The following is a 16,354-nucleotide window of genomic DNA, read 5'->3' as shown; positions in this document are numbered from 1 at the left end:
AAGTGGTTTCATAAAAAGCATTAATCTATACTCAGAAATAATTATAAATAATCTCCATAAACATGGATCACAAGAATGAGGGTCCCAGAGTCCCCTGTGTGAATGGAGCAGTAGTGAGCATATGAGACCACCACTCCTATAGACGGTGCATACAGCAGTGGTCACACGTGCTCGCTACATTCACACAGGGGGCTTTGGGACTCCGGCTCTTGTAATCTGTGGTGGTCTGAACAGTAAACTCCTAGTGTTCATACATTGATCAGCCATCTTGTGTATGTGTTGTTCATGGGACTGCCCCTTTAAATACTTAAAGATAGCTAACTGCTTAAAGTTAATTAGCAGAATATTTATGGACCTTACTTTTCAATCTCAGAGACGTAGCGGGTTTCAAAATGTCCAGTGGTCAAAAGGTCAGCAGTGATCCTTCCTTCAAATAGCAGATCCTCTTTAGCCATCTTGACCAGGATAAGCCGGACTAGCTCACCCATATACATCCCGCTGATCATCTTTTCAAACCTGCAGGAGACAGTCACCATTATACGGATATCAGCGGCACTTCGCTTACGGTCCCCAGATAACACAGCCGACATAATATTCACCATGGCTGCGTCGTCATAGGGTCCAGGTGTCAGTACCCAATATCACCAGCAGGTGGCGATGTTGCAGTTATAAAACTCTTGGCCCTTGTGTAATAGCGCTGTGATTATTATCGCCTGCATCTGGACATGGCGCCTCTGTACGGAAACGCCACTGATCTATGGCACAGCACAACACCTAGTGCCACGTTACATTGTCTACGGGTGCAGCTATGTCCCCAAATTCCGTTTTGCGGGGGGGGTTGAATGCAAGCTCTGACGGGACCCACGAATGTGAAGATAAGCGCAGTGTGAAAGCACCCATAGGGTTATGCAGCGCCCCAGAGTCCTGGTCGTTGCAGTACTGTGGCTCCGCCACTATAGGGAGCCATGGTGCGTCCGATGGCACTGAAGGAGTTCATCTGATCAGGTATCACAGACACCAATACATTTCACAGCTGGGCCTCCGGGGGGAGCTAAGGGTGCTATTCATTAGGCCACTCCCCACCATAGTGGGTAAACTGGGGGTCAGGCAGGAAGTTGGATCAGAAAGCTGACTGGATTGGACGAAGCAACACCTGGTGGCAGAGGGTGTTGTGGAGGAAGAGACAGTAGGGTCTCTGTCAGGGGTGGGATCCTGACAGAGGCTTGGCATTGAAAAGAACGTAACGGGACCGCGCCTGCTCCGGGAAGCGGCGGGACCCAAGAAAGGACTAGAAGCGAGATAGATTGTGCTGAGTGAGAAACGAGATCAAGCAATAGGAGAATACCAGTAGGGGTCGTGCTGTAAGACCGGAGCAACATCCTACTGAGGCGCACTACCGGTGGCCGGAACGCCGAGGGAGTATTACAATAATCAGCTTCAAGCAATACTCTAAACAGCGGCAGGGCAGTCAGTCTAAGGCGGGCTGTCTAACACATATCACCTATGAAGTCTTGGGAGGCAATTGCGGGAGAGGGGCGTCTCTAGGGTCCCGGAAGAACTCCAGGCCTACCCGACAAACGGGTGCCGTTCCAACCAGAATATCAGGGAGGGACGGAAGATTAGAAGAAAATCATTTAATCGAGTTGTGAGGGAACTTAAGAAACAGACACAACGGTTGTGGGGACTTTCCGTAAGCACAGCAGGGGAGGACCGCAACACATAGCGCTAAGAAGGAAGGCACCGATTTCCACCTGAGAGGAGAACTCTGGAGGTGCCATTGGACCGGCCGGACTTGCGCAGCCTGGTGAACCGTATTCCGGACTGAGGACCCAGAGATCTTCAGTAAAGAGGTAAAGAGACTGCAACCTGGTGTCCTCGTTATTTACCGCGACCTGCACCTCACAACTGCACCGTTACACCACCACTTATTGCACCGGACGTCCCCCACTGACAGACAGGGCCACGGACCGGGTCTAGCCACCGTGACAACCCCAGAATTGAACTGAGACTCAGAGGCCCGGCTCCGGGTACCCCTCGGCCCTGCGGCGGTGTGGGGGCGCTCCAGTTACCCAATTCATAAATCTAGGATGTAAATCATATGGTTGGGAAGGAGTCATGTTCTTATTTCACAATGGGATATCACAGGAGAACAATGGACCGGCGCCATGAACAATAGGAGCTGGAAATAGAGGAGCTGAGTGACACAAATTGCAGAACAGGCCGTCCCGGGCATCGATGTGAGACGATCATGTGACAAACGCGATCATAAGACGCCATTGTAGGAAGTTTTTTGGTGTTAATATACGGTGTAATGTGCCAATCTGTTGAATAGAACGGCACAAGGGAACGTTACGGTTTCGACCCTTAGATGCTTACAGTTGTTTCCCAGGATTTAGGGATCCCCTGTCAATTTCTCGATCAAACTCCGTTCTGATGTCATCCAAAGATCCGTCATCCCCAAAAGCTCCCCACTCCATATTCACGCACATACGCCCCTCGTCACCTTCTACGAGGTCTATATGTCGCATGTCTTCCATGTAGCAGGCATTGGTACCGGTACCTGAAAAGAACAGACAGTACTGATGAGATCCTATAGGCCAGGTATGTACAGCTATAGTGTATACAATAACCCACTCACCAACGATCAGTCCAATCTCACAGTTGTGGTCATCATATCCACAGGTCATCATCGTGCCCACCGTGTCATTCACTACCGCAACAATGTCAATGTCAAAGTCCTGAAATGAGAAGAGGGAGAATGGTAAAAGGATCACACTAATGATCTCTCTCCAGGAGTGCGCCGCTCCCCTGCCACCCATTCTGGAGTGACTGCTCGGATCTGCGGCATTGTCTCAACGCTGGCCTAAACTGTGCCCCACCGATTCTGCAGGCAGAGACAGCTGGGCCAGTGATCCGGCCAGCTACAGCGCCAGTGATCCGGCCAGCTACAGCACCAGTGATCCGGCCAGCTACAGCGCCAGTGATCCGGCCAGCTACAGCGCCAGTGATCCGGCCAGCTACAGCGCCAGTGATCCGGCCAGCTACAGCGCCAGTGATCCGGCCAGCTACAGCGCCAGTGATCCGGCCAGCTACAGCGCCAGTGATCCGGCCAGCTACAGCGCCAGTGATCCGGCCAGCTATAGCGCCAGTGATCCGGCCAGCTACAGCGCCAGTGATCCGGCCAGCTACAGCGCCAGTGATCCGGCCAGCTACAGCGCCAGTGATCCGGCCAGCTACAGCGCAGCGTTGGAAAGATGTATATTAAAGAGCTTGTAAGCACTGCACTCCTGACAGGAGGCTGGCCATCTACAACTCTGAAAGTGCAGCAATGAGCAATAAGCTATAGAATTAAAAAAAAATGTACGTTGAGAATGGAGAGGAATTATAATGAGACGTAAAATTGCAAAGTTGCTTGTTTGTACAAACTCTTTGCAACTTTACCCATCAAAGATAATCTGTCATCAAGTTTTTGCCATATAATTTGAGAGTAACATGAGGTAGGGGTGGAGAGCCTGATTTCAGTGATGTCCCTTACTAGGCTGTGTGCTGTAGTTTCAATAAAATGAGTTTTATCAGCAGGAGATTATCACTACAGGACTAGGTGCTTGGTCAGATGCTCTGTGTAACCACGCCCCCTCCACTGACTGACAGAAATCTGCCAATCAGTGCTGTGGGCGGGGTTATACAGAGCTCAGCATTCAAGCTCTGCAGCAGAGAAGACTGATTGCATCAAAATGACAGCACGCAGACCAAATAGTGACATTGCTGGAATCATGGTCTCTGCCCCGACATCATGCTGCTCTCAGATTACATTGCAACAACTTGGTGACAGATTCCCATTAATGATGATAAAAACCATTTCATATATAAGAAATGAAGGTATTCGAGCTCCCTGAACCTGAATCTATGGTTACACCATCTGATTAACATGGAGGCAATTGTGTCAGGAAAGTGTGGATGATGGAAGAATTCCACCACATTGCCCAGGAGCTGCAACACAGCCCCATTTATAGGGAATGTCCTACATGTACAACCCAGGACCTGCCTGTAGGACAGGCAAAGTCTCTGCTCTCAGGGGTCCAAACCTGAGACCTCCACCAATAAAGGGGCATAGGGCCTACGACTAGAGCAAGGATATAAGCATTCGCCTTGCCACCCCATTCAGAGTCTGTGGGACTGCTGGAGACAGCCAACCATTTCCTTATCTCCGTCAGTCCCACAGACACGCACATACACGCCGGCACTGCACTCATTCCCCGGAGTTAGGTTCTCATAGCTCCGGATTGGTGATTGCATTGACGGCAGAGGGGACGGGCAGCTTGGCAACAGTCGTATGCAGTTTCCCATCTCAGATTTTTCCAGAATTCATAACAGGCAGAGGATAGCTATTATAGCCCAGGCTGGGCACAATGGAGCTCCCGCTTACCCCACGTTTCTTAATAGCCTTTCTTAACAGAGTAACCACATCTGTTCCTTCCACACCGGACGCCTTGAAGCCTTTAGTCCAGTTCACCAAGATGCTCTGCAGAGAGATTAAACTATAACATGTTCTGCTGGAAAAACTGGTGAAAATGTCAGATGCCATATCGAAAACCCCAGGGCTTCCCATATTAGGGGAACAAGAACCCCATGTTCTGGATTTATAAATCTGTAATTGCCATAATGAAGAAACGCAAACTACCTACACAAATACCCTCTGAGGGGTCCCCAATTATCCAGAGCAGCTACGAAGAGCCTTGTATTAGGACTGCCCGATGGGCATCATGCAATGTTTACTTTGTCCTGTGGTGGCGCTGTAATGCTAAAAGTTCCCCAACAGGCCATTGTTTGCCTGCAGCACCAGGACGCCTTGCATCTGCTTATTTATGGAGACTACTTTCTTCTGACAAAAAAGGATTATTGAAAAGCAGAAAATACATTTTTGTAGGCCACCCATGACGGCCATTGAGCTGCCCCTAGCGGCCATAGTGCAGATTAGCCTTAGTGTGTATAGTGGTGTGTCCCCCAGCAGGCTCCGTCTGTCCGTAGCTTTTAATATAAAAGCTCTGGTGTCCTGATAATGATCTAAGAAACCTGGAAAATTCAATAAGGAAATGTCCATCATACTGGATTGTCTGCCACTCACCTCGTCCAGTTTATTCTGGAGGCAGGGGAACGAGAAGGTGAATCCCAAGGGCAACGTCTTGTCTTTGATGTGCAGCTTGTCCATGAAGTTGGCCAGACATTCAGCAATGTGGTCAAACAGCTGGAATTGGAGGAGAAGGAACAGGATATAAGAAGTAGCGGAGACCAATCTATTGTGCCGAATGTTACCCTGAGAAAACCCCAAACAGGCTCCCAGATTCATGATCCAAATCAAGACCATGATCTCCAGAGATCGTGGTCTGTACCGAAAATCATGAATGTTGGCTGTGTGGAGCCAGTTGTTCACAAGACTGATGTCTCCAAAACAGTCAAAATCAGATTTTTTGAAAAAAAAAAAGTTTCTCCCACTTTCTCCATTCGGTCAGTGTGGACTGACTGCACTTGGATGACGTCCGATTTTTTTTTTTCATGGACCCATAGACTTGCATTGCCAATTTTGGTCCAACAAGCTGATCAAAATCAGACCTCTCCGTCCATGAAAAAAAGACAAAAAATAACATTGGACATGTGTACAGGCTCACAGATTATTATAGGCAAGAGTGCTAGCCATGAAAACCACGGATAGCACTAGCCCGAGAAAATCAGTAGTGTGCACTAGCCCTTAGTGCTAGAGTCCACAAGGTGCCACGTGGCTACCACAACATTGGCCAGTCACAGATTCCCATTACTGCCAGGCACATAATATCTGATAAAAAGCCCCCTGACTATAATAGACAGTCAGTCGCGGCCGGCAGCACAGTTTTCTTTGTCCAATCCCCCAACAAAACACGTCAAAGTGATTCACAGCATTAAAGATGGCAGGAGCCGGGCAGATCGGAGCCGGCATTGTGCGAGTTATTGTATTCGGGCAGTTGTGTTATTATTCCAGAAATCACTCGTTGGCAGAAAAACGACACTTGTGTGTGACGGGGGCAGCGTGCAGCCGTCGGCGCTGAGGGGGCACATTCTGGACTTTGGCTGCATCCAGCATGACTCCCCTCCATCATGTCACCTGTTGTATAATAACGCATGGGAAAAGGGTGCAAAGTGAAGACCTACACACGACCTGTGCTCTATATATGGCCATGGAAAATTACATGCCGAAAAAATAAAACTCCTGGGCAAATTAAATCCATGAATTGCCCACATGAAAAAATTCCAATCAGCGCTGTGCGGTGGACAGACGGCAGTCAGACAGTCCTACACGCAGTCGCGTCACTTTATGCCCTGTGTTACATCGAGAGAGAGCGTTTGCCAGAACAAGGCTTTAAGAATGGCCTTCTGTAACAATGGTCTTCTCAGGGAGGCTCTTCTTCAGGCCCTCCCGTCTGCGCTCTTACCAGTCCTCCGCTGCCCCTCATCAGGTCTTCCGGGATGGCATAAATCTGGTTCTCCATTTCCACCTTCTTCATTCCATTATCAGAAACTTTCACCCGAAGAACTCGAAAATTCGTTCCTCCCAAGTCCAAAGCCAGAAAATCTCCATTTTCTATACAAAACAAAGAATACAGGAAATGTATGTAATCCAAAGAGTTTATTAGTCGCCTCTCCATTAAGACAAAAGATACAATTCTATGGTCCAGATTACTGTAGGGAAGTGACTAATTGAAGAGAATACATGGACATTTCCAGGACTAATCATACAAGCCCAATGAAGATGTAGGAACAGGAAGACGCCTACATCCACATCTACAGTCCGGTCACTGGTGGAAATGTGTCTTCAGGGTCTGGAGATAATTGGGATATTCAGTAATAATGATTGATGTATGGAAAATGCCAATAATTCTGGTTATTTAAGGAAGTATGTCATCCTACGCATTATACAGGCACTACAAAAACGACAGCTCAGAAAGGATCTAACCAGTCTCCAGGCCTGGGGCGGGAATAGTCACCTCATCACCGAGGAATAGCAACACCACTTAGGAAACTTCAGCATGGGTGGGATATGACGGATTTTAGTGAAGATTCTGCACCAAATTCCAGAGGTTGTCCCCTTTGGGAGTATTTTATTTAGTTTTGTTTTTTCTTACTGCATGTCATTGGGACTAAAAAATATCAGTTTTTCAATTGTGTTTCATTGAAATTTTTGCACGGTTTCCTTCTGTAGCCTCCATTAAGTAAACTAATCCATCAGTCAGCTTGTTGGAACTCATGCAATGTAACAGGAAAACCCCAGTGTGTGCTACTTTTTAGGATGATCTGTATGGAAAAGCCGAGGATTAGCCCCACTAGATGACATGAGGATCTGGGGCAGTTCAGTCTAGAAATACACAGCAGAAATTTCGGGGAGAACATGACGGTGGTATAGGTAAAATTATAACTAGCTGTCCTCTAAGAAGAAATCTGGCCATGCCTTCCAATCTCTCAAGAGTGGCACTGAAGGGCCCATATTCTTCGTCTCGGAGGACCCCTTAATGGTGCACACAGACTTCAGGGGACCCCGCAACCTGCTGGGATAAACCTGGATCAGCGTCTCCCGTAGTGCGACCCTGGTGCATCAGCTTGGCACGGCCTAGGATGAGCGTAGACGCCCTGGAATGACCCCAGCTCTCCATCCCAGGCAGTGGTTCTGCTGCGCTGGCAGTAATATGTAGGATTACACCATTGTGCTCCTACAATCAGATGGCAGCACAAACCAAAAGGATGCCAACGGATTTAACCCATTTAAAGCCAGGTTGCTGTGTGAAAACAACATTGTCTATCGCACCAGACAGATCTACGTCAAAGGTATGAAAATGAAAAGCGAGAAAAAAAAAAAACTAAACCTACAACAGCGCCACCTCTTTCCTACGTCAGTGAGGCGATAAACTCTGTCTGACAAATGATGGGAAACAGTCGCTTTCTAGGAATTTATCTAGATTACTCCTTTATAACATTCAGCCCACGTCCATATATTAGAAAACACTGCGTAACATAAGCCATGTGGATTAGTTGGGGACTGGTATAGGGGCGAGCATGGTATACCCATTAGAGGAAGGTTACACCACACAAGTCTACACCACGTACACACCACACACATCTTCATTTATTACTAGAGGAGCAATGAAATAAAAAAATCCCTATAATGGCTGTATTTAGCAGCAGGTCCTGTTAATAACACTGCTCGGTAGGGGCTTGACTGGAATTTCTTGCATATCAAGTATACGTCACTTTCTTGGCTTTGCTATTAGTTTGCTGCAGTCTCACTATAAAAACTCGTATAATCCAGCCCTCGGGCCCTTGCCTCGTACAGGGTGTGTGCACTGAGTATCTGAGTATCTGTCTAGAGGGACATACCATTTTTTTTAATTCTTAACATTAGGCAAACTGGATCAAAATCCCAATGACTGTGTCCCAAAATCATTTTTCTCGGAGAACAAAAAAGGACCAGGTAGATGTAATCCAACATGCTCCTTTCCTCTGACACTTGTTGTCCTTAGAACATCCGGTGTCGCCATAATTGGAGGGTTTGGCTAATATCTACGTATGGCCAGGATTAGTTTTGATCTGGTATGCAACAATACCCCGACCACACTCGTCCTTGGGTAGAGTGTAATATTCTGTTCAGACGTCTCGCGATTATCCTGGTCTCCTCCGGTAATAGTAGCTGCTGTGACAGCCGCTAATGACAGTCCAGATCCAGGATGTGACAGGTGAGACTCAATTGGTCGTGATGGGCACTGCCGCCACTTTGTGCCTGCCCTAGTGTATATACACAAGGCTCAATGGCTGATAGTATCATATAGAGGAGTACCACATGTGGTGCTGATGTCCAGCTGGTGCCCATGTGTGACCTATCGAATAGTCTCCGCTAGGCCAGCGTTTCCCTAACTCCAGTTCTCACAGCCCCCAGCAGGCCATGTTTTCAGGATTTCCATACTATTGCCCAGGTGAGAGAATCGCTGTTGCCTTGATGATACTTCCACCACCTGTGCGATACTAAGGAAATCCTGAAAACATGACCAGTGGAGACGTGAGGACTGAAGTCTGGGGAAACTCTGCTCTAGGCAGACAAGAGCCATGATGCTCACTTTTACTACTTTTGATATGAAGTGAATCAGTCTTGTTAATATTTCTTCTGGGTCATAATCTTATTTTCTACTTATATTAAATGGAGCCCAAAGGATCTTGTAACACTTCAGATATTAGAGGTATCGTATAAGGTCTGCGCACACAGCAATCACAGGATTTACATTTTTTGCTCCATGCACTTTTCCACCCTGTTCTGATGTAACTATAGTCCTGATGGGCTGACATCTCGCTTGCATGACAGCAGTGGCTTTTCTTACATGACACCGGCCTGATATATTTAAACAATGGGTGCTCAACCTGTGTGAACACAATACAAGCCAATAGCCTGAGCTATTCCTCTATGTGCACAGCTGTGGAGAGGAGACATGGCTGCTCCTACCACACAAATGCTCATATGTGTCACTTAGAACTGATCTGAATCCAGCAGCAATCTGCAGAAAGCTGAATTCAGCAAAACATTCCCCAAAATAATGTTTTGTAATGGCAAATATTAACATGAGGAGCTTAGATAAGTGAGGAGCCCCCATATTGCTGCTGATTAATGCCAGGATAGGGAGGTTTGGGAAGTCACTGCACAGGTTCACATCATTAAACAACATGTACGTAAGTACTTGGATAAGAATACAGTAATTAGCCAGAGCAAGCATGGGTTGTAGCAAACAAGTTATACCAGCCTAATCTAATTTACTTCTATGATGGAAGCACTGACTGGGTGGATCATGGAAATGCGGTAGATATAGTATATCTCAACTTTAGAAAAGCATTTGATAAAGTATCTCACACCATCCTTATTGAAAAATAATGACCAAGGATAGGATTGACAAGGCTATAGTTAGGTGGATTCATAAGTGATCATACTCAAAGAGTGGTTGCACATCCAACTGGAAAATTATTTCAAGTGGGGTACCACAAGGATCTGTCCTGGCACCAGTTCAACATTTTTATAAAATGATCTAGATAAGGGAACAGAAGGTAAACTAATCAAATTTGCAGACAATGCAAAGCTAGGAGGGATAGCTAATACTAGAAAAGACAGAGAAAGGATTCAGAAGGATCTAGATAAGCTTGAACAATGGTCAGCGACTAAGGGTACCGTTATACTAAACGACTTACCAACGATCACGACCAGCGATATGACCTGGCCGTGATCGTTGGTAAGTCGTTGTGTGGTCGCTGCAGAGCTGTCACACAGACAGCTCTCTCCAGCGACCAACGATCAGGGGAACGACTTCGGCATCTTTGAAACTGTCTTCAACGATGCCGAAGTCCCCCTGCAGCACCCGGGTAACCAGGGTAAACATCGGGTTACTAAGTGCAGGGACGCGCTTAGTAACCAGATATTTACCCTGGTTACCATTGTAAAAGTAAAAAAAAAAAAAAAAAAAACTAAAAACAAACCAGTACATACTCACATTCTGATGTCTGTCACGTCCCCCGGCGTCCACAGGGTTAAAACTGCTTTCGGCAAGAGTGCTGCTAATATGCATGCGCTGCTGCCGAGAGCTTCCCTGCACTGAATGTGTCAGAGCCGGCAGTAACAGCGGTGACGTCACCGCTGTGCTCTGCTTTACGGCTGGTGCTGACACATTCAGTGCAGGGAAGCGCTCGGCAGCAGCGCGTGCATATTAGCAGCGCTCCTGCCGAAAGCAGGTTTTAACCCTGTGGACGCCGGGGGACGTGACAGACATCAGAATGTGAGTATGTACTGTTTTTTTTTAACTTTTACAATGGTAACCAGGGTAAATATCGGGTTACTAAGCGCTGCCCTGCACTTAGTAACCCGATATTTACCCTGGTTACAAGTGAACACATCACTGGATCGGCGTCACACACGCCGATTCAGCGATGACAGCGGGTGATCAGCGACCAAAAAAAGGTCCTGATCATTCCCATCGACAAACGATCTCCCAGCAGGGGCCTGATCGTTGGTCGCTGTCACACATAACGAGATCGTTAGCGGGATCGTTGCTACGTCACCAAAAGCGTGACGTTGCAACGATATCAGTAACGATATCGTTATGTGTGACTCAGCCTTAATAACATGGTATTTAACAGGGTTAAATGCAAGATTCTTCATCTGGTCAAGAGAAATGAAAATTAGATCTACAGAATGGGAGGAATAGAACTAAGCAACTGTACGTGTGAAAAAGACTTGGGTATACTAATGATCACAGACTGCACAGGAGTCAACAGTGAGATGCAGCAGCAAAAAAGCCAAACGCAGTTCTAGGATGTATTAAGAGAAGCATAAAGTTTAGATCACGTGAAGCAATTATCCTCCTCTACGTCTCCTTGGTCAGGTCTCATCTGGAATACTGTGTCCAGTTTTTGGCACCACATTTTCAAAAAGACATTGAAAAACTTGAGCAAGTTCATAGAAGAGCTACAAGGATGCTGAGTGGACTGTCAAGTATGTCCTACGAGGAACGGTTAAAGAATCTGTTAATGTTTAGCTTGCAAAAAAGAAGGCTAAGAGGTGACTTAAAAGTTGTCTACAAATATCTGAAGGAATGTCACAGTGCAAAGGGATCATCATTATTCTCATTTACACATGGAAACCCGAGAAGCAATGGAGTGAAACTGAAAGGGAGAATATAGATTAAATATTAGAAAAAAACTTTTTGACGGTGATGGTAATAAATGAGTGGAACAGGCTGCCACGAGAGGTGGCGAGATCTCCTTCAATGGAAGTCTTCAAACAGAGGCTGGACAGATATCTGTCTGAGATGGTTTAGTGAATCCTGCATTGAACAGGGGGTTGGACACGATGACCCAGGAGGTCCCTTCCAACTCTAACATTCTATGATTCTATAAATGGATTCAAGAAAACCTTGAAAGTGGCCCCATCAGCTCTCCTGACATGTCCGCTTTATTCTGTGTAACAAACTTGTGAGTAAATTGACAACGGGGAGTTACAAGTTGGGGGGGTGTCACTGCACACTTACACTGTCCAATCAGTGCAGCCAGTATCACACTATATGGACACGCCCCCCTGTGATAAGGTAAGTGCTAACCCCCAGTTGTCAGTTTATGCATACATTTTGGGCCGTATAATGTAGAACACTAAGAATAGGACCCCCACAACTGGAATTTCATGGAAAAACTGACCTGTCAGGAGAGCTGATACATCCCCTTTGTCCCCTACATAAGTCTACATACGACCTTGCCAGCATTTTTGACCTTACTAGTGAGAATGGTGACATGCCTGTGCTGCCATATATCTTGGGAATGTTTATTAGAGTGGCGTCTTCCCAGAAAGTTGTTCACATGGGCAGAAATTGACATAAAGATGGCAGCATGTGTAATGGTGCCATCATGTAGGATATTACTACGAGGGCATACTATGTATAGCTTCCCTATATAGTCCCTCTATACTGCTTTTACAATCGCAGTCTCCCAATATGTGTCATTTTTGCTGTTTGGAGCAGATATTTGCACAACTCTCTCCATATCTGACTATAATATAACTACACAGGATTGTCACGCTTAGACGGCTTTAACAGACGCTCCATTGTGCTTTACAAGGGCAATAAAACGATCCTGCAGCGATAGCAAGATGTGTTATCAATGCGGCAGCCATGCGCTGTGCCAGGGCTTTGCCTTCTACAGTCCTTGCAGTGTTTTAGCACAAAGACATGTTTCTACGAGGGAGAGGTTCACTGCCCAAAGACATTCTCGTGTTTGCATAATTGCCAAAATGCCAGGCTGTGGCACGTCTACTGCTCTAAGTATAGAGAGGACGGAAACCACAAAGGGATCTTACAAGGGAGCAAACATATGTATTGTGGTACTGGAAAGAGGAAAGGAGCTTTCCCTGGGTGAACAGCTCACCACCGGATCATTTTTGGGGGGCATACTCTGCTTTTCTACACTACAGCATACACTACTGTTTGGAATTGGGGAATTTTCTGCTTACTGTTTATATTGGAGGGCGGATGACCCAAGAAAGCTCTTGGTACATACACCCAACATACCCATAGACTCATATCCATCCAACACGGGCCACCTCCAATATTAAAATGTTTGGGTATTTGTTTAATTAGTGGGGTAAGGAGAGGAAAAAAAAAATGCTACCAGACACTAATCGGGGGACTTGTTTCCCAAAAGACCATAAAAGTAAGGTAGTCATGTTGCAATCTAAAAAGCAGATTTCTCAACATTGCCTGCTGTGGGGCAGTTGAGACACGACCTTCATGTGCGTTGTGTCTGTGCCCTTAAACATAATGGTTCGGCATTCACTAGTCCTGGAAAACCACCCAAATGTGGAAGAAATGAACCTCAGCACTTGAAGGGATGCAATCAGAAAACCATAAGTAGTTTTATTATAGTGTTAGCATATCGCCCCGGAGTGCGTAATGGCCGATATACCATAATAAAATTACATCGGATTTCTGATTGACTCTCCAAAGTATGAAAAGTTCATTTCTTCTGCTCTATGTTCTCCCCATATTTAGGTGGGATTCCTCCCACACTCCAAAGAGATCCCGATTGGGAATTAGATGGTGAGCCCCAATGGGGACAGCGATGATGTCTGTAAAGCGCTGTGGTATATGTTGGAGCTGTACAAGTAACAGAAATTAATACCCATTAGATTGTCATTAAAATAAACCCAACATAGACGCTCCACTCGGCAACATGGCTGACAAAAATGAATTCTACGCCCATGCCGATTCATGAAAAACTTGATTCCTCCCCTCCCATACTCTGCCTCCAATACTTCTCCCACTTGTAAAGTCAGATATTATGGGAACAGATATTTTAGAAACAGATCATAAATTTGTTCCAACACCGTTTTCAGCCTGGCTTCAAGGTGGAGCTTTAGAAAATGAATCGGTCTAAAATAGACACTTGCATTACGTCTCAGACCATCATGAAGTTCTAGCAGTGTCACCCCTGCCCCTACCTACCTGTGCCGTCTGGTGTTGACCGGACAAATGCGGGCAGCATCTTCACACAGGCGGTGGGATTAGTTTCTGTTCCGAGTCCTTTCTCCATCTCCTTGCCAAATCTATTCGATACCTCCAACAGGGTCTCATCGGAGAGGCGCATGTGGTACAGGTACTTGTCCACCTGAAGAGAAAACACAACAACAATTGGCTGTGAGCTTCTGCTGCTTATTTCTTCTACCAGTTTTCCATAGAACCGAGAGGACTTGATACCAAAGCCAAGGCATGGCTGGCACACGGGGGCACCCTTCACGGTATATATACTCCATGTCCTCTAAGTCTAGAGACATAAGCCGGGTGTGCTGCTGTTTAGGAAACATTACCCTATATGATAGTAACATGCTAATAAGAAAGAAGGAACAAAAGAACGTCTGAGACAGAAGGAGTTAAGCAGTTGGTGATGATTCCAGTATGTAATGGCAGAACACTCACTACAATACCTAGTCACGCTTTCCGTCTTCTCCAGGATGTCCTGAAGCCAGAACTCAGAGATTGTGTTAATCCTTAAATAATGAAGATGCAACCTTAGTGCAACACAGACTCAGAGCTAAAAAAGCCTCCTGGTTGACATCAGCGTCTCCAGTCACCTGGTAAGCAGCCGAGAAGATAATGGCAGTATCGGGCTATGGTCTGTCGGGGACTCTACCGGCCAAACAGAACATGGAGAGCGAGGTGTACGCTAAACTGGACTAGAAAAGGTCTCACAACGAAGTCTCATTGTGTCCTCCTGCCTGATCCAGGACTACGTTTTGCATGACACGGCCATTCTCTCAGCGCCGGATTAACCGTTAAGGCGATTCACATGCAAAACTGAACGGCCGATAGTACAGCTTTTCCCTGCAAAATTAAGTGATCTTGTTTTCACGGGTGAAATATGTAAAATTGGTGTGGCTGTGGCTTTTCAGATGTGGTTTCGATGCAGTCCTTAACAGCCTGCCTGGAGGTGTAGCTTGAGACTTAATGGGAATATGTCAACAGGATTTCACCCCAGAAACTATATGCGCATGAAGCTCTTTCATAGACAAGTCCAGCAATACCTTTACATGGCCAGGCTGTTCCCCCGCTACTGAGAAATCAGTGCTTAAACATATATGCAAATGATGCTGAAGAGCTATGGTAGATCTCAAGCCTCTGTCACTCCAGCTCTATTTCCCAACCAGCACCACTTCCTCTTGCCTAACTGATGGTTCCTTTGCCCGAAGTCACACAGCATAGTGGCTATCAAGTCAGCAGAGGCAGGCAGCATGTGGCAGGGAATAGAGCTGGAGTGACAGAAGTTGAATGCACATATAAATAATTTTAGGGAGGGGGGGGGTTGAAATCCTGCTGACAGATTCCCTTTAAAAGAGATTCCATTTTTTTCACCCAAAAAGCGCTATTCTGGTCTTTAACTGGTCTTTAGCTAGACATGGTATTATCGTTCAGCTATTTTTGTTGCCTACACTGCATTCCCAAGTTTGGGAAATGTCAGCCCTGTAAATCCTGTCTGAAGGAAGCCATGGTCACATATACACTACCTCACAACATAGAGAGTAGGAATTGATAACGGTTTGTGGATATTCCCCTTTAAGCCTATGGTAATTTGTAAAAGCACGTCAGCTGTCTGCACTACAGTAATGCCTTTATTCCAGATTTTGATAGTCAAGAAAGTCTGACAATACGGCTCCATAATTTCCACTACAATAAGGTAATAATTGTATGAACTACAGTGTTAAAGTTCAAATTATGTGTTTTCCTACTTTCTTCACCATACAATGTGGTATACATTTTTGCAAAGGTACGGAAGTACACTACCGCGTGGGGGCATATGTGGGAGCATAGGTGTTTTAATTGCAACAGGTCCATTACCCCTCCACAGAGAGAGAGAATGTTAGTCTAAGAAGAGGTTTTCACAGGTACCCATTCAGATGGAGACGTTTATTCTCAGCGAGGAAAGGAAAGCGTAGGACCTGGTATAAGAGAGATGCCGTAAAGTGGCTACCAGGTACACATAAAATTGGCCATTTTTATGCGCTAAACGCTCTCATTTTTCATATTTCTAGTGCAGTAATGCAGTGTTTCATGTTTGCATGTTTCAGCGCTGCAGTACACTGCGATCAATGAATGCACAAACTCCATTATTGCTGCAATATTAAAAATATAAGGGTATGTGCACACATTGCAGATTTCCTGCAGATCCGCAGTGTTTTTTCCACGCAGAAATGCTGCAGATCCGCAAGTGATTTACAGTACAATGTAAATCAATGGAAAAAAAAATGCTGTGCTAATGATGC

At 46.0% G+C, this 16,354-nt stretch overlaps 1 protein-coding gene across 2 annotated transcripts in view; it reads right to left on the bottom strand.

Moving 5' to 3' along the window:
- Nucleotides 1-16,354, bottom strand: part of LOC143775227 (hexokinase-2) — a 40,779-nt gene that overhangs the window by 12,525 nt on the left and 11,900 nt on the right. For both annotated transcript variants that reach the window (XM_077263105.1, XM_077263106.1), the window contains exons 2-8: nt 14,043-14,205; nt 6,465-6,613; nt 5,126-5,245; nt 4,427-4,522; nt 2,639-2,738; nt 2,377-2,560; nt 361-516 (exon numbers count right to left, since the gene is read on the bottom strand). In XM_077263105.1, the coding sequence (XP_077119220.1) occupies nt 361-516; nt 2,377-2,560; nt 2,639-2,738; nt 4,427-4,522; nt 5,126-5,245; nt 6,465-6,613; nt 14,043-14,205 (968 nt within the window). The remainder of the gene's footprint in view (nt 1-360; nt 517-2,376; nt 2,561-2,638; nt 2,739-4,426; nt 4,523-5,125; nt 5,246-6,464; nt 6,614-14,042; nt 14,206-16,354) is intronic.

This window comes from Ranitomeya variabilis, chromosome 5 (assembly GCF_051348905.1).
Source record: "Ranitomeya variabilis isolate aRanVar5 chromosome 5, aRanVar5.hap1, whole genome shotgun sequence".
In the NCBI taxonomy this organism is placed as follows: domain Eukaryota; kingdom Metazoa; phylum Chordata; class Amphibia; order Anura; family Dendrobatidae; genus Ranitomeya; species Ranitomeya variabilis.
Note: the sequence above shows the minus strand (reverse complement) of the source record. Positions and strands in the feature narration are given on the sequence as shown.